The 23759-nt window shown below is 43.4% G+C and overlaps 1 protein-coding gene across 6 annotated transcripts in view; it reads right to left on the minus strand.

Moving 5' to 3' along the window:
- Positions 1-23759, minus strand: part of schip1 (schwannomin interacting protein 1) — a 204612-nt gene that overhangs the window by 18420 nt on the left and 162433 nt on the right. For 2 of the 6 annotated variants that reach the window (XM_044202004.1, XM_044202005.1), the window contains one exon: positions 19169-19948. In XM_044202004.1, the coding sequence (XP_044057939.1) occupies positions 19169-19948 (780 nt within the window). Of the gene's footprint in view, positions 1-78; positions 519-6809; positions 7169-19168; positions 19949-21683; positions 22136-22674; positions 23272-23759 lie in introns of those variants that run through there. The other 4 variants (XM_044202007.1, XM_044202006.1, XM_044202009.1 and 1 more) reach the window with 4 other exon arrangements.

The raw sequence follows: 23759 nt of genomic DNA on the forward strand, positions 1-23759 counted from the left end.
TCAGCATGCATTGTTTCAATTAACTACTGATTAAACTTGACACAATAAGACACATGCAAACTTGACATGATCCTTTACCTCTTTGTAGTCATCACTGAGGTAGAGGCTGGATGTTTGCCTGATGATATCATCCACTCCACCACATCCATCCATATTATCCAGTGCCTCCTTCATCCTTCCTTCCCTCCTTGTTCTCTATCTATCTTTTCCTCTCTACTCCCCAGTCAGTAGGTTAGTCCAGACCGACTTCTGAGGTTGAGTCCAGTCAGTACACATCATATTCCCAGCCAATTCACCCCTGCCATGGTCTGACATAAAAACTACTCCTCTACTTGTAGATTCTCCTTGTCTTTCTCTTACATGTTGTGACACTGTTTCTCTTTCTCTTCCCTACACTTTCTAACTACTCCACTCTCTCCTCTGTCGTTCTGCCTCTCCCACAGTACTGTGAAAGCACAACGGTCAGAGGTAAGGCCCCTTTAGACCCTCCCTACCTTCCACCCTCTGGTCAGGGCGGCCTCTCACAGCCAGAGAGAGCAAAAGACAGGGAGAGGGAGAAACACACTGGTGTTTTTTTTTTCCATTTTCACGCCCTGACGTGAGGACAGCAGCTGCTTGCAACCGGTTTTGAAAGAGACACCTCAGCCATGGGATAGCCACAGTGTGTGTGTGTTTATGGCAATGTGCTTGTGTTGTGTGTGCCCGTGTGTGTGTGTTTAGTCGACTCCTGGTGTGTCTGGAACCTCTCCTGGACACCATCTCTCACTTTCTATATTTGTTCTCCCTCTGTTACACGCAGGACTCCTTTCTGAATTTTTCCTTTTAAGCTTCCTAACCCTCTTATCTAGAATGGCTTACAATTTTGTGTATGTTTGTGAAAGAGATTAACTTAAAATGTAGATTAGCCTACATATTCTTGAGGCAAAATGAACGTCAAAGTGTGTGTGTTTATGTAACAGAGGAGGCAGTGTGCTCTCTTCCTGCTAAGGTAAAAATAGTGCCCTGTCTGGACTCCAAAGCCAGCAGCCCCACAGCCGCGGCCAGCTAAATAAACCTTGACAGAGCACGATGGACCATTAGTCTGGCACACAAACACACATACACACACAAAGTCACTCACTACATACTAATACAGAGATGGCTTGTGCCTTGTATCAGCGACTTACATTTTCAATCTGAGCTCTCCACGGTGTGTAATGAGCTCATCTTAGCGAGACGTTATTGACCCGTGACTCATATATTTGTCATAGCCACCCAGACAGAAAATTGTGTTCACATACGGCTGCAGAATCACACTGCAGGGGAACATGCCTTCACACAAACCATCAACTGGTTACACAGAAAAATGGTAGGTATGACAAGGAATTGGAAGACCATTACTATGTTCAAGTAGAAATAATTCATATGCATCAAAACAGGGGATCACATACATTTTTACTATGTAATGATTAAATGGAATGCACATTAGTGTCAGATTGCAATTAATGATTATTTTTCTTGATTGATTAATCAGTTGATTATTTTTTGGTTAATTGTTTAATTGTCTAAGAAATGTTTTGTCTGGCCTCTGTACTTTTTGCTTATGTCTCAGTAGCACAGAGTACCAAAAACTGTCATCAAAAGTTGGCATAGAATGCCTGATCAGAATCGTAATCTTGTTTACTTATTCTTTGATCAGATTTTTCCTGATTTAAAGCATAATTTTGCTGATTTTAGACTTTTTATTTAGGCAATTCTTATATAAGTTTGGTTTATTTTGTTGAATGGAAAAAAAGGTTTGGCAGAAAAGTATTTTTAGATTCATAAAAGTAAGGTATTCAGAAAGTATTGTTTTGGTATTGGTATTAAAACTGAGGTTTTATATTGGCACCGGTATTGAGAAATTTCAAACAACTAGCATTGCAGATTTATCCCTTGTTATCCCCAGTTAAAGGCTACATTTAGTCAATGCACACACACATACGACATGCTGCAGGGTTGGAATGAAAAATATATGTGTAAATGGAAATATATAAATATATAGTGTATATAAATAATACTACACTAAACTGAAACAGTAACACTCTTATAAGCCTTTAACCCTGACCTTAAGCAGAGTGAAAGCTTTTTAAAAGTTCTATACTCTTTCTTTGAAACATCAAACCTCCAGCCTGCAGACTGATTCAGGGGATAAAACATAGTAAACAGTCAGCGATCTAACGGGACGACAGGGATATCAGATAAGAAATAAAACAGCCAGCCAAGGACAAAGGGGTATACAAGAGAGATGAGAGGTGAAAGACAAGAGGGAAGAGAACGCCAGCTGATACTGATGAACATGAGTCACCTTCATCTGTTACTTTGCTAAAGGAGATGGAGAAAGAATGAAGACGAGAATAACATGAGAAAAAAGAATCAGAGATGAAGACAGTCGGGGAATAATGCATTTGCATGATAACATCAAAGGGCATTTGAACACACACACACACACACACACACACACACACACACACACACACACACACACACACACACACACACACACACACAGAGGGGTTAAATGAAAAAATAGGAAGTGGGTTTGATTCAGTGTTGATCCCTAAGGATTATGGGTAGAGCAGCAAATTGTCTGGCTGTCTCCTGAATCCAGCCACACTGGACTGCTGCTGCTGCTGGGGACATTACAGACGACACACACACACACACACTTATACACACATACACAGGGCAATAAAACTGGTGTTAGTTGTGAGCGAGAGTGGCCTGTTTGGGGCTGAAGGGTGGGGCAGAGTCTGCCCCGCTGGTTCTCTGCTTCATTACTGAGGCTGACTTCATAGTAAAGGTGAAGTCATTGCTGATTCAAATGGGATAGGCGGTCGAGAAGGAAGGGTTACCTGGGTTACCTATGAACGAGGATGGGAATCTACAACCACCCACAAACACACGTACAAGTGTGCACAGAAGCATTGCCTCAATCACAGCTCAAGGGCAAAGACTGGGGATACTTTCAGCTGCATATTTGAGATATACACACAGGTTAATTCCTCTGATGCTTGATTGTCAGGTCAGCTGAGAGAGCAAGCAAACGAGAGGGAGAGACAGTGAGAGAGAGAGAGAGACATACACAGAATGGCTTATTGTTCCAAGTGAACAGAGGGTGACTGTGGGAGAGAGGGTTCCTGGCACCTCCTGTAAGCCTGGGATCCAAGGCCAATGGTGCTGTGTGTGTGTGTGTGTGTGTGTGTGTGTGAGCATGCATATGTCTGGTACGAATGAACCTACACTCGTGATGCACTCGCTCTTTTTTATCAGCCTCACTCAATATTTGCTTACAAGTTTCTGTATCTGCAAACGGGCACACTGCTCCATAATGTCTATGTGTATGCTTGTGTGATATTATAACTCCAGATCACATTTACTGACACATATGAAAGGAACGCTACAGACTCTGATTTGGTCTTATTTTGGAAAGCAGGAGGAAAAGAACGGGGGCTGCTGCCATAGCAACGCGGTGAGAATTTCTCCATGGCTATGCTCTGTGTTCCAAACAAATTGGGCTGCGAAAGGAGCACGGGGGGCCCATCGGGAAGTCTGCTAACTCACACAGTGGCCAGTGTTTGAAAGAGTTTTGACAAATTGTATAATACTAGGACAAAGTATACTCTTGTCTTAAAGGAAAAAGAAGCTTGCTGCACAGCAAAGGTGTGATATACAGTAGGGGGCCCAAATCATGTGATCACAAGTTCTACACAAAGTCAAAATCACATTACACACACAGTCGTACAACTTAAAAATTACAATTAATACAGAAACTTCTAAACTTCTAAAACTTTGCTTTATCTGTGTATATACTAGGGCAAGAAATGCTAATTTTTTTCCCATCCAATGTTCCCATCTGTATAGGTTAACAGAGCTGGACAATATGACCTAAAGTCTATACCATGATAAGTTCTCACATTTACTTTGATAACATTAGATGTAACTATTCATTATTTGCTTTATATATTAGTTCATGATATTTCCTTGTGTTGGCTCTGTTCCGATACGTTTGTCCTGATTAATTACAGTATGACCAGTTAAACGAATTGTTTGGGAGCTGGAGATGGGACATGTTTAGCTAAGATTTGCATAGTGACTAGGACAGGGAAACACCTAGCTTGGCTCTGTGAAAAAATATGCCTTCACTATGGTGCATTCTGTTTAATTTGTACATAAAGAGAAGTGTAAAAATGACAATTTGTGGTTTTAGGGGGAGTTAGGTGCTATAACTACTTCCTGGCAAACTAGAATAATATGTTTATTATTGATCAACTCTGTCAATCTAGCATGATCCATCAGTGGTATCTACTGTACTGCTAGTCCTCATTTATAATTCATCAGGCCACACCTCATATACTGTTACACTGACACTGGAGCTCTCCTTCGCCCCTCTCCAGTCAAGCATAAAAACTGCATGAGCTTGTAGACACATATGCATAACATAAATACACATAAATCCTCACACACTGACACACAGACACTGTGTGTGACAGGATTCAACATTCAATCAGAGTTCCTGGGGCCTTGGCAAGCTGACAGTATTCCTACGGCCCGGGATGACACACTGTGGCCAAGCTGATAAATCTCACCATCACCCTTTAACCTGCTGGTACTGCTGCTGCAGCACACAGCAATATGGCACTGCCAGATTTATAGATTTACACGAGAATCTGAAAACAGGATGACATATTGAAACCTCAGCCTCTAGTAAACACTTGAGGAACAGCGTGCTTTTAGCTCACTTAAGCACTTAATAAAATGAAGAGCAGCATCAAGATGTAGGGGATGGCTGCAGTAGATGTTGGCTATTCTTGTGATCTAATGATGAACATTTTTCGCTCTTTTTGGCCCCATGGTTTATTTGCAAAATTGACATGGCTTAAATCGACAGATGATTTTGGTTGACTATGGGTCGAATGGTCGCTTTATTGGTTCTCCCAGGGTCAGCCTGTGACTTAATTGGCTAATGGTTTCTGACATTAAGTGGGAGCTTGCCACAAACATTATGGGGTGAACAGTCAGGGAAGGACAGATGCTTTCCATGTTTCTTTTCCTTCCCTTCCACTGTCTTTTCTCTCCTCTTTGCCTTTAACCACCAACAGTCAAAGACAGAAAGACGAGGACCACACCTTAATTAAAGCAGAGGAAAACAATGACGCTGATAACCACAACAGAGATCTCCCCGAGACATGGACTGTCCCAGGAGACAATCAGAAATACAGGGACAACACCTACTCCCATCTTTTTCCACTTTATCTGTTTACTCCTTGTCCATTTTATTCCCTCATTAACCCCCTCACCTGTTCCCACTCCTCCTCTTTTCCTCTGTTCTTTTCGCCATAGCACTTTGCTTCATTCCACCCCTTGGCGTGCATGTGTGCTGTATGTGTGTGAGGGGCACTGTCTGTGTGTGAGGGGCGCTGTCTGCCTGCTGGTTGCCAGGTTACCAGTTTAATTGAGGGGCCTCTAGAGAGTCGCTGTTATCAGAGCCTGAACCCTCTGTTCTGCTTACTCTCCTCATTCTTTCTCGTATTCGCTCTCTCTCTCTTTTCTAGTACATCCCTTATATTAAAGCCACCTCAGCTTCCTTCACTTCCATCAATAAACTTTTTTCAACATCTCCTATACATAAACATCTTTTATAAATGTTGATAATGCCACATAGGTGAACATTTACAATTGTTAGCTCCCAGCTTGAAGCCCTTCAACTAAGCTGAAACTGTAAGACTAGATGAAAAACAGCAGCACAGATCAATCACATTATTTCCAATGTATACACCAAAAATGCTACTCCATTTAAACCCAAAGGAAAAGTTGGAGGAGAGAATTTGAACTCTCAAATTTCATGTTGCATGTTGATAAAACACTTAATGTACACCCACAAGGCCCATTTCTCTCTCCCTATGTTTCCTTCTCATCACTTCCTCTGCAGCTTTTCGTGCATCGCTCCCTGCTTCTACACTTGCTTCTCCCCATCAAAGAATCTTTCCTCCTCAATGCCTCCCCTGGCATACTCAGCTCAAATCTTTTGCCTTTCATCTACCTCTCTGCTTGTTCCCACTGCATTGCAGACTTTCTTCCCTCGCAGAGCTGGTTATAGAAAAGCGGATGTACATCTGTGATGTACTCGTGTTCCTTTAATCACTGCTTCATTCCTTCCAATTCCTCGTTAGATAAAGTGGGACACTGCTGTCACATGTCCCACCAGAATCACACACAGTCATAAACATACATGGACACATATACACAACCCTCCAAGCAACCATTCACATTTCAATTCTCTCTATCACTATGTTGTCTGCACCATACACTGAATTACATGCATCCTCTGCATGAAACTCACGGCACAGAATATATTTGCACACACACAGAGTTCAGTCATGACACTATAAACTTGCAGTTACATGCACACCTCATGCCTCCTTGACATGGATTGATGAGGCTGGATGAGGAGGAGGTGGAGGGGAGGTAGGACATTATTCCCTTGAGTCAAGTGCTCTCTTAGCAACCAGCCAGCCCTCAGATTCACAACACAATCACGTAACCACAAAAGACAGAGAAATACTCCTACACAGTTCTGAGTCTCCGCAATGACACACAAGTCCTACACATGTGCAACAATGTCCTAGTTTCAATTTGACATTCAAGGATTTTACAATAATTATATGCACAATCAGCGAAGCAAACAACAACAAATTCAACATCAGCTTGTGTCTGTCAAAATAGCAAAAAATTGCCAATTAAATTAAATTAATGCATGCATTAATGTCTCATGTAATTCTGAGAACTACCTGGTGAGAACAGTTTTCCTGGTGGACCATCCTTCACAGCATCCTAGAATGGAGCTGGCTGAGCTGGGGGAACAGAAGTAGGACTGGGATAAGATTCCCAGCCCTGGCAGTGGTATTCCAGCAGAGAGGAGAGGAGACGAGAGGAGAGAGGAGAGGAGAGGAGAAGAGGGATCCCACCCAGTCCTTGATCCAAACTAAAAAATCAAATTCTCCTGCTTGTCTCTCCTTGCCAGTCAGTTCAGCCGTCTCCCTCTGCTTTCTATGTCTGTTTTCTGATTATTTTCTGGTCTGTCTGTTTGTTAAGAGAGAAGGGCAGGGTCTGATCGCTGCTTCACCAAAGCCGAAAGAGGGAGGGGAGTGAGAGACTGGAGGAGGGGTGTGAGAATGGGAGGGAGAGAAAAAGAGGGAGGGGAGCAGTGAAGCAGAGTACACTCCCAGTCGCCTTTCTCTGTCTGGTTCGGACTGAAAAGGGGGAGGAGCTGTTGGTGCTGAGTGTATGCAGAGTTGGCCAGTGGGGAGAGGGGATGGTGGAAAAGAGAGGGAGGGTGAGGTTGGTCTGGGTCAGGGTCGGAATGTCATTCTGCTGTTTCATATGGAGTCATGCCAGACAGAGAGACCGAGAGAGAGGAAGAGAAGGGGAAAGGAGTGACTGTCTTCCTTAACATTTATCTTAATCCCTGCCTGTGCTGCATGAATGGTCAACAAAGACAGAATGCTGCAGTACTTTAAAACTCAAACTAAAGCAGTGTTTTTAGCACCAAGTATGCGAAAATGTCAAGTACCAAAAGATGGCATTGAATGTCTGGTCAGATTTGTAATCTTCCATTTATTATTTGATCGGACAGTTCCTGACTTGAACCAACATTTTATTTAATTTACAGTTTCAACAGTTATATTCAGGCAAAGATGTGTCACTCACTGATATGTGAGTTTGTGAGTGATTTTTGCTTCACTGTGAAAAAGTATACATAGTGCGTGGGCATTGCATGGCATGTACATCTTCCGCTCATTCTCTGTTTGTCTCTTTGTAGGATTAAAATCCCATAGTGGCAGATGGTCGGCCTATAATCCACATTCAGGCCAACCCACTCAGATAATCTCTCCCTTCTCCATCTCTTCATCCATTCCTCTATCCTGACCTCTACCCATTACTGTTATAAATCCATCTCTTTTTTTCTGGTTTGCCCATAGTTTTTGATCTCACTGAGATGTAAACACGTGTCCTGCTTCTTGAAATTTTTGCTACATGCTTTAATGTTTAATCACTTATCAATTAAAAGATGAATCACTTATGAAAATTGTCTTCAATTTCTATTGTTAGACTAATTGGATAATCAACTAATCATTTCAGCATAAACTCTTTTATAGTTTGTTTGGTTTTATCCAGAACTGTAAGCGCTGCCTTTATTTTCCTCCGCTATCAACAGTCCCATTAAAGCAGTGGAACAGCTTTGCACCAGAATGTGGGGAATGTGACATCATGATGCAATTAAATCATACATCTGTTTCAGCTTTAATTTTTGTCTTTTTTGGCAAGGTAGCTAGCTACACACACCTCCTGTTATCTCATCCCTCCTCTCAGGCCAGATCTCTCTATCTGATATTGATCTCTTTTGGGTGACGCTGCTTTTCCCAGATAAGACCACTCTTGGGTTTAATGACCTGGAAGTGGATCGATGAGCTCCCTGCTCTGATCTCTCGGCTCAAGCCTGCACATCACTGGCCCAGCTGGGGCAGACAGGAACAGTGCCCATCGTATCACACTAACCTTGGATATAATTATCTGTAGATGACATTGACCTGTGGTAACCCTGTTTTTCTTACAGTGAAAGCTACCAAATGGGCCTCGTAAAAACACTCTTAAGCTTATCCTGAGTTTACAGGAAAACAGCAAGTAGGGGGAAAACAGTAAAGCCAAGCGAGAAATGGCAGAGATTAAAAAGTGGCTGGTGAATAGAGTCAAACAGATATATATGCAATAATCGGTCAGGTGTGCAGAGGCGAGAAAGTCAACAGGGTTTGAACACTCAATCTCCCTTTTTTCATTCACCACACAACTATTGCACAAGTACAAACAAGTGCAGCACCAAAAAAGCCATGGAGGAGAGATTTTCCAAAAGTGTGTGCAGTTATGACCATTTGTATGATTCATTGCATCTCACCGCTCTATGTCAGCAGGCTTTTCACTCCACTTTTGAGTGGGGCCATTGGGAACAGATATAATCACTTTTCCCTTTAAGACGACAATTTGTGCAAACTAGTTTGTTTTAGCCATACCCCGGCCTTTAGTGGGTCTATAAACTTAAAGAGTGAATGACATCAAAATGGAAGCCAATTCCCTGTAGTAATGAGTCAGTGATGTCATATACTAGCTTACAGCTTCCGACGCATTAAAGCCTGATGCTTCTTCCTTTTGAATACAAAGGCATAGTACTGATTACTCTTTCTGATGCATGTGCACACTAAGGCAAGTGCACTCATACACAGGAGAAAAAACTTTGATGTCCAACATCTGTGAGCCATGCTTTGATACAAGAAGCCACAGCAACCCCCTTTCTCTCCTCTATCACCATGGCAGCAGTCACTCCGAAGACACCCCCCCCCCGCTAACCTTCACACGGTTGTCAAGGTTACAATCTGAGTCATAGCACAGGTGGAGACAGAGACAGCACCTCCGTACCCACACTAGAAAAGAAAACAATATCTGACACTACCCAGACTGTGTAATGTGTAGCCGCTGATATTAGCCACCTTAAATAACAAAATAATATGTTCCAAAAACAGAGACAGCAAACAAACTCTGTGGTTACAACTGTGGTTATGTAAGTGGCCTAAATCAGCACAAAGAAGATTCAGAACAAAGATTATTAACTGGAGACAGGAGGAGACAACAGGCAGACAGACCGCAGTTTAGCCTCCCACACACTGGCCACATTATGAGATGTTCGTCTGGGTGGTGTAAATCTAAGAACTAAAAGACAAGTGGATTTTTGCTAAATCTGCTAAAATATAGCTGTATGCTGATTCTAATACCAAACTTCAACAGTAGTGCATCATTATGCCTGCACAGAGCAGGAGAAATTGCTGTTATGTGTGTCAGTCTCGCTGTGGAGGGTGTGTTGTAGTGTACACTGAGCATTGGAGTAGCTCGTCTCATCCTCGCTTTCCTCCTCTCATCCCCGCACATCAGAACACCACTCATGTGGGGCTCTGTGTATTTAACTCTGCTATGTGGGCATATTTATAGATGCAAACAGAAATAACGAATACCTAATCATGTCGCTGATAACAGAGTGAATAACAAGGTGGTTCTCTATACTGTACTCTACTAGTGGGATAAAGATAGAGCTGGAATTATACTGTAGGTGGTAAATAGTGTCCCGTAACACTCTGTACAGCTCATGGACAAAAACAGGATTCTCAGTCATGCTGCGACACCTCCTTGCCTCCTTGCCTCCTTGCCTCCTTGCCTCCTTGCCTCCTTGCCATCTACCCCTCCCTCTTCTCTCTCTGGCCTTTCAGTGTAGCTACATTTGCTTTCTTTTCATCACTTTTCTCCATCTTCCTCTTCCCTTCCCTCTCTTTCTCTTCCTCTGCCTGCCTCTCCTTCTCAGCAGGAAGAGGGGAGCACAGATGCTTTTAGCGAGCTGACATTTTGTGCCAGTGTAAAAACTCTGCATAGCAAAGCAGGTTGGCTCAGTGTGAGGGCCAGATTCTGGCGGTAATGAGCTCGCTCTGACAGGGAGGAACTGATGTGGAAGGCCAGGGAGTGCATGTGTGTGTGCATGTGTGTGTGCGCTCAGTCTTATGATCAGCCACCAGAGGTTGTTCTAATGAGGACTGTCTACAGTTGGTGGTGGAAAGACTGATCATGCTGTGACCACCAGACTGTGTTAATATTTGTTTCACATTTTTAAATGCATCAACAAATTCGTATACCAACTAAGTAAATGTCTAACTGACCACCAATTACACTTGCGCAATGACAAAGTCCATTAAGAAGCAGGAGTTGTGCGTCACAGTTAATAATAAGCAGCTGAGACAGACTAGATGTTTTATGTGCTTCTTGAAATCACAAACATGTGGAAAAGAACTGACTTTAGGCTACAGCTGAAACAATTAGTCAATAGTTTGAATGATTAGTTTATGTTGTTGTATTATTGTACTAATGTTTTGCTGTTGCTCTGCATGGCTTGTGCACTTGTCTTGTCACTGTGTCTTGAGAATGCTTATTTTGTTGCTGTTGCTGTCTTTATGGCATCTTGTTGTCTTCTGTATGTACATTTCAACCATATCCTTATTAGTTTCAAAACATCTTGTCAAAGGACAGCATTAATCCTTTAAGTCATTTCACAAGCAAAAATCCCAAAGATTCCCTAGTTCCAGCTTCTCAAATGTGGCGATTTGCTGCCTTTGTTTGTCTTATGTGATAGTTGATTGAATATTTTGGGGTTTTGGACTGTTGGTTGGACAAAACAAGCAATATGAAGATGTCATCTCAAGCTTAAGGAAATTGAAACAGGCATTTTTCACTATTTTCTGACATTTTACAGACTAAGCAGTTAATTGATTAAGAAAGTAATCATTAGCTGCAGCCCTACTTTAGTCTGATGGAATGATTATTCTTGTGTTTTGGGTATGTGAGGAGATAAAAGTGCTCTGTTCTCTACAGCAACAGATGAAGCTCTCTGCATGACCTGGCACAAAGTCTCTCTCTCTCTCTCTGTCTCACACACACACACCCACCAAAACACACACACACACACACACACACACACACACACACACACACACACACACACACACACACACACACACACTATAATTAGGAGCAGAGAAGACCAGTGTTTCATGTTTCAGCTCCACCCAAATGAGCACACATGTCCACGCATGCACACACACACTCACCACAAACACAGGCCACTGTGTGTGTCTGACTCAACTCTTTATTCCTCTGACAAGAGACAGGAGAGGTGATGGATTTTAAAAGTTTAAAATCCTTCGCTGCTGCTGGAAAACATAAACCCTCTTTCCAGCTCTCACTCTCTTTTTGTTGCCTTCTTGCAATAAACCTTGTTTTTTTTATCTCCTTCGGCCCCGTTCTGACTTAAAAAGTCAGCACGTGTGCCAGTGTGTGTTTGTATGTGTGTATTCGGCTCTGCTTTGTAGTGATTGTGCAGTATGAGGACTGACACAAAGTTATAACATTAGAGGCCGTCTCCTCACTGCTATATAAATCCCCATTTCCACCACAGCACGCTCTGCCACTCACAGCCTGCGCCCCTCTTTGATAGTTTTCATAGGGGGGAAAGGGGGAGCCAGGCGGAGGGGAGAAAATGGTCTCCTGCTGTATTATGGCTGTGTGAGAACATTAGGCCATAATGCTTCCTGACAGCTTGAGGAAGAGGACAATTAGCAGGGAACAGGAGTGGGAATGGTAGTGAAGGACAGGGGATGTTTGAAAGAAAGAAAGAAAGAAAGAAAGAAGAAAATAAAAGAAGAAGAAGGTGGAGATTTGCATCTGTGTAGTAAAATGAGTTTGAGACTTGGTATGAGCCTATAACACATGTTAAAGAGGGGTTTGACTCTCAGACCTTGGTGAATCATGGTTGAATGAATCAGAGGAAGGGTGTGTTTGTGTGAGTCTTTGTGTATCAGTCAAAATTATCAACCAGACAAACAGTGGTGGAATGTGTTGCCATAGGCTATGCCTTTCCACCTAAAACATTATTATTTTATCTCCAATCATAGCAGCATCTCTATCTGATTCACCCACAATGCAGCTGGCTTTCCTCCTTTTTCCATTTCGTGCTTGTTTACCTGTGCAGATGAGGAGAGATTATCAGGCAGCTGATTCAACTGTACTTTGACACCAGATAAGAACAGATTAGACAGTACCACTCCTGTCTTGAACTTAAAAACACGTAGGATTTTCTTGGACATTTGTGTTTCCCCTGGTTACACTTGTATGTAGAGTTTGCAAGAAGAACGTTTTGACACAGCCCTGTTTCCTAGGAATTACGTTTATATACTAATTTGAAACAGCAAATATGCTTTGAAGGAAACGTAATGCTGACCGAATTACGCTTTCTATTAACATAATGAGGAAATGGCAATTAATGTATGTGGCAAGTTGCAAAAATGTTGATACTGAATGTATCAGTAAACTGTTCACTGACAACATGTTTAATTTGTTTTCCGCCAAAATAGGCAATCTTGCAATACAATATCCATTCGTTGTGACTACAGTATTATTCAACTTCATTATGGTTATGTTATTGATATTTAACCGAAATCACAATCTTTCCCTAACCTTAATCAAAGTGCTTTTGTTGCCTAAACTTAACCACAGGAGTCTGGATGCGAACCCAGGGTTCTGGTGTCACAGTCCTGGACTTTATATGCGTACATAAATGTACTGTTTCATTCACCAAAAGAAACATAATCCAGGCGGTGATTACGTTGCCACCACAACGTAATTAGGAAAACAATTTAGTAATATACAAACGTAATTTCTAGGTGTCAGGGTTGTTTTGACAATACCCACAAGCCAGCAGGTCAATCTAAAAAGCAAAAGTTTTGATTTTACATGTATGTGTGCAGGTGCAGGAGCGTACTCCCTCCAGACAAAACATGGTATATCAAACCATCTGACTTGTCAAACTACTTCACTTTTCAACCACAGTTGAAGGCCATATGGTCAATGCTGGGCTTCTCAGTGATAAATACTCTTCAGCAACAAACACTACTATATATATTTGCCCCCTGACACACCAAGCAGACAGTTGGCCATCTGGCACATTTGGCCGATTGCGCATGTTGAATAGCCAGTGGTGAGAGCGCTAACTGATGAATCAGATTTTACCCATTTAAGGTAGTTTATTCTAATGTTTTGCTTCTGCTTTTCTTTTCTTCCTTCACAAGCAAAAGACCATAGGCCGACAAGGCCAGTGCAAAGAACAGTGGCAGCTGTGCTTCTCCAGCTGACTTACAACTCAAGTTGTATTCCAATTAAGAAGACCCTCTAAACATATTTACTGGTTTGTTTTGCTTGTCTTTCTGAAGTGTTTTTGGATTTGACAGCCTCCTTGTTTCCTCCATGCAGGTGCCCATGCAGAATGTATGTGTATGCATTTGCCAGTGAGTTGCAGTCTTCGTGGTGTGTGCAAGTGCAAAATTTTAACAGAAGACCCGAGGCAACACAAAAGTTTTGATCAGTTGGGTTTTGTTGCTGCTAGTTCTTTGAGCTCGGCTTGGTGTGTCACAAACTTTATCTGCACCTGAAGGTTCATTCAACATTCAAAACAGGTGTGTAGCACAAAGCTTTGCTTATTTAAAACAGGATTCAAATACTTGTGTACTGCATATTTCACGATATTCTTTCTTTGCCAGAAAGGAAAAAAATAGAGGGCTACCAAGTAGCAACCCACATATGGTCAGAGTCCTGCCAGCATGAACCTGCTCTTTGTTAATGGGTCAAACAGAACATAGTTCTGAGGAAACTGAGATGCGTGGATGGATGTGTAGCTGGCTCTACTTTATGTTCCATTCTCCACATGTTTAACTTCTCATACATACTTACATACAAACTCCAAAGACAACATGAAGAGCAGAGGAATGTAGTGCCCTAGGCTATAATTACATTTGGAGGCTTTTGCCAAACAATTTATCTAACTTTGAGTCTGAACTTTACTACATCCACATCACATGTAACATGTAAAAGGGTCTGACAAACCGCACAGAAAGCACACTTCTACAAATTTTTACAAGAGGTCAGAATCTGCTTTACCTGAGTTAAGTGCCCGACTTGCTGTGAGGAATCCAAGGTTAAGCTGAGTTGAAAAATACTCCACTGATAAAAAGAGACGGGGGAAAAAAAACTTCTACCCACACTGGCAGACTGTCAGGATACCATGAGAAGAAAAAGATATCCTTTGATTTAGTGAGGTGAGTGTGTGCGTGTGTGTGTGGACTAACAGAAAACTGCTTGACTCTAAAGCAGAGGCGGTGCAGTCAGTGTATGTGAGGAGTGTGTGTGTGTGTGTGTGTGTGTGAGCTGTGGTGTGCAGAGGGACGGGCGTGTTTCAGCTGGTACTGGCACCTATGCACTCACACACGTGGAACAGTAGCTAAGCCTAGGGGGCTGAACCAGGCCCCAGAGCCTCAGAGGGCTTTCTCCACACCTGGCAAAAGCCCTGCCCCCCATCTCCAAAGCCTCCTCCTACTTTCCACCCTTTTTGGCTCACTCAAACCATAACTCTAACCCCACAAACCTTCTCTCATCTCCCTCCTCCACAGGTTCTTTTTGATCCCACCTATCACTCTCTACCTCAAAAGTTTTGCTACTCTCCTAAATTCAGACTTCTCTGCGTTGTTTCCCCAAGTAGGACCTAACTCCTAGTGTGGCTACTTTACACTCATTGTTTGTGTCTATTTTTCTCCACTATAACTGTACTCAAGCCCTACAATTTCTTCCTTCTCCTGCCCTCGCCCTCTCTCCCTCTACGTAGCACAGTCTGAGTACTGGGTGAAGGTAGTATTTAGGTTGTTAGTGGAGGGTGGTGAGCACAATTTCAGCTGCTGAACTTGTACATAATCACAGAGCACAGAGTGGTGAGAGAGACACAGAGAAACCTCTCTCTGCCTTTGCTCTTTTCTCTAACCTCTCTCTGCTTTTTTTCCTCATCCTTTTATTTTCTACAGCCCTTGAGTGCTTTTCTGGGGCAACAGTTCAGTTCAGCTCATGGCCTTTTTACTGTTTATATGATATGGTGTGCTTGAGCTGGGCTTTCCTATTAAGTAGATGTGCATCGACCTGTTACTTCCTGGTTACAGCTGGAAACAGACAAAGGTAAATCGTCACATCTGTCCTCAGCACAGAGAAGAAGTTGTCCAACTTTCTACAAGGTAGATGGACTTTTGGCAATTTGCAATCTCACATGTAATATAAGTTATGTGGTACCTTTGTTATATGCCATTTCTAATTACATAATTTTGTATTACATTTACATACGGTTGGGAGACTTGCAAGAAACATAAAGTTGTTTTCATAGTAAATTGATCCAGATGTGTAAAATTGGTGGAGTTCACCTTTAAAACAATGACAATACTTGAGAGGACAGTCCTGCAGTGCAATACAAGATAGGAAGACTGTTGAGAAAATCACTGGTGATTGACATGCACAGGTGTTTTTTTTAAATGTATGAAGAGAACATGTATGCTTAATCTTTGCACTGTACTATATGAATATGCGAATTATGGATTTCACAGATGTCATGAGCCATTAGTGACTCAGTGTGTAAACCTATGCCTGAACAGTGTGACTGTATTTGAGTCTACCTGCTCTTTGACAAATTTGCTCAGTGCTTGATATGAAACTATGAACTCACATGTGCAGCTCTTACATGATTAGGAGAAGTTCAGCAGATGTGTGTGTGTGTGTGTGTCAGAGAGCGAGAGCTCTTCGCTGCACTTTTAAAGTAGGAGTGGTGCTGCAGGTCTCAGCACAGTCCCTATCTTTCTAACCACAGTTTGTCCATGGGGTGTTTTTAAATTGTGTGCGTAAGTCTGGGTGTGTGCAGACTTGTGCAGAGACTGAAAGAATAAGTAGCCTGTAGGCATGGATTTAATACTTTTCCAGTATGCACCTTAAACAACACACGTATATTTCTGAGTACGGATAGCCACACATGTAGACTGACCCCATCTCTGCTCTTTTCACCTCAAGACATGCTCGGAAGAATAATATTATTGTTTGCCTTTCAGGGTTGCGGAGCTAAATGGAGGGTTAGGGGTAGTGTTACCCCTAGTGTACTTGGGGTCCCCGTGGGCCCCTCTCTGCCATGCAACTTCAGAGTTCATTAGAGACAAATTACGAACAGGTCAGCGTGCCCCTCGTCCTCATGAATCCTGCTGACCCCACACCCACAGCCTGCAGGCATGCTGAGATTACAGAGGCCAGAAGCCAAACCCTAACTAAACACACCTGCACCAATCTGACTGGTTCATTAATACAAAAATGAAACAACATGCAGGATAAGTGAAGGTTTTTATGGCACAGACTAGTGCCATCACCAAAGTATTCTGTGTTAATCTAAGTAGACCTACAGCACATCAAGAAATCAGTGCAACCAGGTGTGTGTTTAACAATTTTAATCTTAAGGAATAGTTTGACATTTGGCTTATTTGTAAAAAAATGGACTTCAGTATACTGTGTGTCTGGTTTACAGCTCATTTTACCTGATCCATATCTAAAAATGTTCTTATATACAAGCAAACGTGTGTATGTTTTGTACCGTAGTTACTGAGTCTGATTGGAGACCAGCTAAACTGGTCTCCAGGCACTCAGCGACCACTACAGATTATTAGCTTTGAGCTTCACTGTGTCTTTCTAAAAGCACAGATGCTTTTGAAGCTCTACTGAAGCATGAATATCTCTGTCCCTCTGGACGCCATCAACATCCCAGACAGACAGACCCCTCCATAGATGAACACACGCACCATCTTGCTGGTGGGTCCCGCCTGAGTGGATGTCTAAATATTTAACATTTTAAAAGCCTCAGCCCCCATTTCCTCTAGGGTGTCTGCTAAAGTCTGCAGTACTGAGGGTCAATACTAGCATTGTCCTCTTTTGCCATATGTGGAAGCTCAGAGATAGGACTAAAGAAACTAAAATGTCAAATTACACATCAGAAGCTCAGTAATGAATTGAATTGATATGATGGGTATTCCTGTACAGAAGTAGCAACAGCACTTAAATGATTTTAAGAATGGTATTGTCTGGGATATGAGCTTGTGTCTCTCGTCTTTTCTGGTATATCTCTTCTGCTCCCTGCTCAGGTGGGATTACACAGCTAATTCCAAATTCTTATCTACTCAGGGCCATCAAAATCTGAGGCCTGGTTTTTCTGAGGGTGGGTTTTTCCTTGTGATAGAAGAGACAGTTGGAAGCTGTGGCACTTCAGGACCAGGCTATCTCTATGTACCACACCTGGCCTAGTCTATATTACCTGCATGTACACACATGTAAGACACCAACAGAGACCAAGAATGAGCCAGTGGTGAAGAGCATGTCTGTGAATGTGTGTGTTCAGAAGAAATGTTATCAGTTATATCACAGCCCACTGCCTGGGGAGAGAGAGAGAGAGAGAGAGAGAGCAAGAGAGAGAGAGTGAGAGAGAGAGAGACAGAGAGAGAGCAGACATTCCCCAGACTACAGCGAACCAGGAGATGACCTTCTCGTTTAAGATGGACAGCAGGTAATGAACATTGACACAAACACACAAGGCATGTGGCCCAGAACTGCCTGGTCCTAAAGATACCATCTTCCTGTGCTTTCCTCCCTCTTTCCTTCCTCTTATCCCCCACTTCTCCCGCTGCATTCCTGACATGCCTCAGGGAGACAGAGGGGGCCTCCAGGATGGACACACAAAGACACACAACACACTCACAATGGCACTGGGTGCAACCATTGTCTTTGTGCACTGAGGAAAATGTCTTGGTGCTTGCATACCAAAAGAGAACACCAATCCCTCCTTTCTCAAACACACATTTGCCCTCACTTAGTTTTAATCTCTTAGACATAAGAGCAAAGTGTCTGCACTGAAAATGTGGCTGTTGTAATTTTCTCCTGCTCCTCCGTAAGTATTTTTAAAGCTACACCCTTTTGGACCCACAGACTAACAATCAAACATAAAACTCGGGCTGGGACGGTGATTTAAACTGAGTGATGTCATGAGATTGTAAATGAATCATAACAGCCTCTAGTGCTGGAGCTGCTGGTGTGGCATGAAAGGCCTGCAGCAGTTCTCTGCAGAATGTAAATGCAACACTGACCTCTTCTGGTAGAAACAACACATGGCCACAACAAAGGACATCCAGATTTTTTAAAAATTAGGTTAAACAGATACAAGACTGTAAGGTCAGCAACAAATCTTTGCTGTATAAGTTATCTGTCCAAAGTCATCAAATAATAACAATTATTTATAGATATCACTTACTAATACAAATATGACATACCTACATTTCTGAGAGTAACTAAGTCCAGTTTGCTTGCACTGTTGGACAAAGGTTCCCTGAATCAGTGTACTTATGTAGCCCAGACTTCCATGATGGTCAGGTTAATAGCTGGGCCACATAGCTTAGAGCTACATTTGCCGACGAACCCCTCTTCCCTACTCCAGCTAACCTAACCTTGTGTTTCCAGGGTGCATCTGACATGGATAACTGCTGGATTACAGATGCCCACCAGAGCATGGGGAAACTAAGAAACATTATGTGTGAGATAACTTTTTAACACACATAAATCTTAAAATACCCACAGGAACATACAGAAACATGTAAAATCCTTAGACACTTACGGAGGTGTAGTTGGTCTTGCCCATGTTGTGGTTCTGGTTCTGGTTGAGGTTCTGGTTCTCCTGCTCTCGGCACTGAAGCCCAGCCAGGTGTCTCTCCAGGGCTGCCCAGTCCATGGTAGGCAGAGGCTCCTCCTCTACACCTTCCTCCTCTCTGTATCCTCCCATCCGTCCCCCCGTCCCTCCACTGCCTCCTCCTCCACCACCACCACCCCCGCCAGTGCTGCGGCTCCCCCTGCCCTGACTGGAGCTGCGGTGGCTGGGCTTGGGAGTCCCTGTGCCCCCCTGTGGTGTACTGGGGGAGTGGAGCCGGTTGCTCCTGGGCAAAATCAGATTGCCGTTCTGTTTCAGTTCGTCTGGAACGGCTGCAACTGAGGTGGCAGTATGTCCGCTGGGGGCCGGGAGGGGTGGGACGGTCTTCACATCCTGGAATTCTTCAGCGAGGCTGCGACTGTTCACTGTCTTCCTGTAGCCTTCGCCAAGGCCGTCAACCCCCACAACTCCTCCTCCGCCTTCCTCCTGACCAGGAGGCTGTGGAGAGGTGTAGTCCTCTCCATACTCGCTCTCCCACTCCTCTATCACCTTCTTCTTATACTCTTGGTAGTCCTCATCCTCCTCATAGTCCTCTAAGGTGACCAGGTCCAGAGAGGGGGAGGATTTGTAGTCCTCCAAAGTGGCTAGGTCAAGAGAAGGAGAGCAAGGTGTAACCTTGTTGGAGTTGGACTCTGAGCTGGAGCGACTGGATACATCACTCCCCAGGTCCATGCCATCCTCCCGGTAATCCTGCAATGACAAATAAAGAGAGAAAAAGCGTGAAACTGAGGAACACATACGTAGAAAGAACAAGAGTTTGAAAGAGTTGTACAGAGAAAAAGAAAAGAGAGGGAAGGAGGAAGGGGAAAACAAAAAGAGAATTTTGGGAAGTTGTGTAGACTTAGTCACACCAGTGTTGTGGTTTGAGACCGGCAACCACAATCACTTCCTGTCCTGCAGGAACTTCCTTTCTGCACATAATTTTGCAGTGACCGTCACTCTTGTACTTGTTGTCTCGCCTTGTGCTATACAACTGTACTGCTTTAAAGCTTCCCAGTCTTACTAGACTATATGATTATACATTCCTCTGTATTGGTGAATGTGTACGTGTGTGTGGGCTTGTGCAACACTTCACACACAGTGAAGGCAGAGTCCGTGTGGTTGGATGTGTCAGAATAATATCCCACCACCCACTGCTACATCTGCACAGCACCACAGGGACAAAACAGGGTATTATGAGGGGTGAGAGTGAGTGACACTGACATGTCAATACACAAAAAAACAAACTGTGACACGGACAGATGAGTCCAGAGTTGTTGTCTAACCTTGACTGTGTTGCTCCTGCAGTGCCCCAATCACCGCCTGACTGATTAGTTCACAGCTAATGAAAACGTCTGCGTTGTTTACAACCCTCCACAAATCTCCACCTGACCTGAGCCTTCTCTTGCAGAGTTATCAGTCTTTTCTCCACAGGAGCGCATTATCATAGTGCCTCATACCAGTTTTAAAAGTTAATAAAAAGCAAGGAGCAGCAAAATTTCTCTCAGGGCAAAGAAAAATTAACGACACATTCCTACGTGATCCACATTATGAGTTGTTCTGGAAAAGGAATTAATTATGAAGATTGTTGATTACTGGTTTAGATCACGAGGACGTACACAAGAGGGAGAAACTGCAATACCCTAATGATAATAAGCTTCCTTGAGTTATGGTTACTAGACCACACCTGTGCAGACACCGACTGTTGACGTCAAAGGACAATGCAGAAAATATCTGTTTGGCAAAGCAACATGACTCAGCATCTTGGAAACTGGATACACAAATTGCTGATGCGGTGTAGAGACATAAGTCACTTTATGCTGAGGAACTTGCATTTCTCCATGAAATGCTAACAGGTCAAATCGAATAGAGGGGAAGCTGCTGCAGGGATGAAGATGGCACTGGCTGCACAAATAGGACCACAAAAGCCACATTTTGCCTTGACATGATGGCAAGATGTCATTAGATAGTTAAAATATTGTTATTAAAAAAGGCTTTGGTAACATATTTCATTGCTACCAGGGTGTTGGGACCTCCAGGGGAGAGTTACATTTCAATACTGTTTTACTCACTCGTGAATTTGACCAGTGCCAGAATGTGGGCTACTGTTTTGCTTGTTACCCTTCAGTCTAGACAGGAATAACATGTAAAATCCCATAGGTTCCTTGGGATCATTTTCAACAGTATGTGGGTTCTTGACATGAAAAACTCCAGGAGCCCCTATAGATTTACAACTGAAGGGGGAAGACTTTAAGGGAACACAACATTACCAGCCTACTTATGGCCTAATACTCTGAAATCGCTGAGAGCCGGTATTTTACAGCAAAATGACCCCGGTTACGATTAAGCGAATTTGTAATTTAGTCTCGGAAATAGGTGCTCGGTAATTTATGGTAGCCTACAATATAGGTTATAAATGTATTAGTACAGCGGAGAAAAACCTTACCGACGTGCTCATCAAACGCGCTGGATCACTGCACTGTCACCAGTCCCTGCGGTGTGTGAACCAGCCTGTCATCTTGGCTTTGTCACCCTTTAAATGCTATAAAAATCCGGATTCAGGAACCAGGTGGGGTTTCCTCTCCAAAGTAGGAAGACCGCTAAAGTAGCCGTATGCAAGCTGCGATCGCGTTTCAAATCTCGGTCACCTATCCTTTTCTTGGAAGTGTTATGTCGATTTGTGCGACCTCCAAACGGCGCTTGGTTTCCAGATATTATCGCGTCAATACATGATGGTCACATGAGCCCGATTAAAATAATGTAATTATTTAAAGTGTCTGTGTATGAGAGAAAGCGAGAGAGAGGAAGGCGCTGCAAGACGGCAGGCTGGAGCAGTAAAGCTGATCCGCTGTGGGATTAACCGAAGCGCAGGCAGACCATACAGGCTGGATTTGGCCACAAAATACAAGCAAATTGACAGCTGCACCGATCCCCACCCCGCAGCCGGGCGGGTGTTAAGGGGGAGTTTAATTTATGTCAAAGACTACCCCTTCACAACTCTGCCCGTCGTTCCCTAGGCGGTTTGCAAGGGGACATCATCGCATACGCCCAGTCTTTGCGTGCATCGAGTGCACTGCAAGTGGCATTTCTGCACGCATGACAGTTGTATGATTACATCTGGCAATATAGGCTGTAATCTATTTTGAGGGGATTTGGATAATACTCGTGCGTTTCTTCAATTTGTCAGGCTACTCATGATGTAATGTTCCCAAAAAGTCCCGGGAGGAAACTGATATCCCCCCGGCAACAGCGGTGACAGAAACGCCCAATATCCCTATCACACGGAGGATGACACCCACTACAGCTGTGACCAGACTGACCCCCACTCGATACACTGTTATCGGTCAAAATTAAACTCACCGCCTGCATTAATAAAACCTACCACTAAAAGTAGCCTGGATGCAACATCAGTGCCATTTAAACGAGCAGATACTCACTGTCATCATCTCTGTAGCGTTCACGTCGCGTCTCAAGACATTGTTAAGTGTAAATCCCAGCTGTTAGACAACGGCGATGATGCTGACTTGTTTCACAGCTGCTTTATTTTAAGGGCGGGTGGTGGTGGTCGTGTTGGGGCTGGCTTCGCTGGAGAAATCACAGAGAGCCGGTGGATAATTCAGTACAGTCATCGCTCTGAGTGTGTTGTCTGTCCACAGATGAGCCAAAATGAGTCTAGAGTCCAGATTGAAAAAAACAACAAAAACGTAGATGTCTTAAAATCCCAGCAGGTCAACGCCGCTTCTGTCCTCTCCTCCCCGACACACAAGAGAGATGCCCAACCGACAGTTCAGCCTGCGCTGTCTCGCTCCCACGTCAGCTGGAAAATAAATAGGCTCTGGGTAAAGTGCGTCCCTTTATATTGTGGGCTTGCGCACGTTTCAGAGCTTTCACACAACCAGGCGGCCTTTATCACTCAGTTATTACCTAGAAACAAGACTTAAAACTAAGCGCAAAACAAGCATGCTGCTGCTCCCTGGCTGGCACAGGTTTTTTTATGTTTGTGGCGGCTCTCTCTATAAGCCGGCTCCCTGTCGCAGCCTGCAGCTCTGAGGAGAAAGTGACGACGACAGAACAGAACTAAAGCCCAACCTTCTGCACCCACTGACCTTGCAAATGGCAGGGAGAGAGAGAGAGGGAGAGAGAGAGATGGAGAGAGGAAACTAGCTAGGTGAATTATTAAACATACTTACTGGTGTTCTGAATTTAGAATATTTCCAGACCGATTTTCTATCTCATCTAAAAAACCTCAGGGATCTCAAGGACCCTGTTGTTATATCTACTCTTTGGCTTAAAAAAGGCAAAATGTTATTTTCAGTTCAGTGGTACATCTGTACAATCCAGTGTAATCTAGTGCAACAGCCCTGCAATAGATTCGGCCTTTGTGAAGGTTATATTGTTCAGTTTGGGTTGAGATTGTGTCCCACAGGAGTGGATTCAAATTATACTAAAAGTTGCTCCACAGCAGGTAGCCACAGAAAGCAGGTTCCAAACATGTTCTTCTATAAAATCAGCTAGATAAAGG

Source organism: Siniperca chuatsi, linkage group LG7, assembly GCF_020085105.1.
Source record: "Siniperca chuatsi isolate FFG_IHB_CAS linkage group LG7, ASM2008510v1, whole genome shotgun sequence".
Taxonomy (NCBI): Eukaryota; Metazoa; Chordata; class Actinopteri; order Centrarchiformes; family Sinipercidae; genus Siniperca; species Siniperca chuatsi.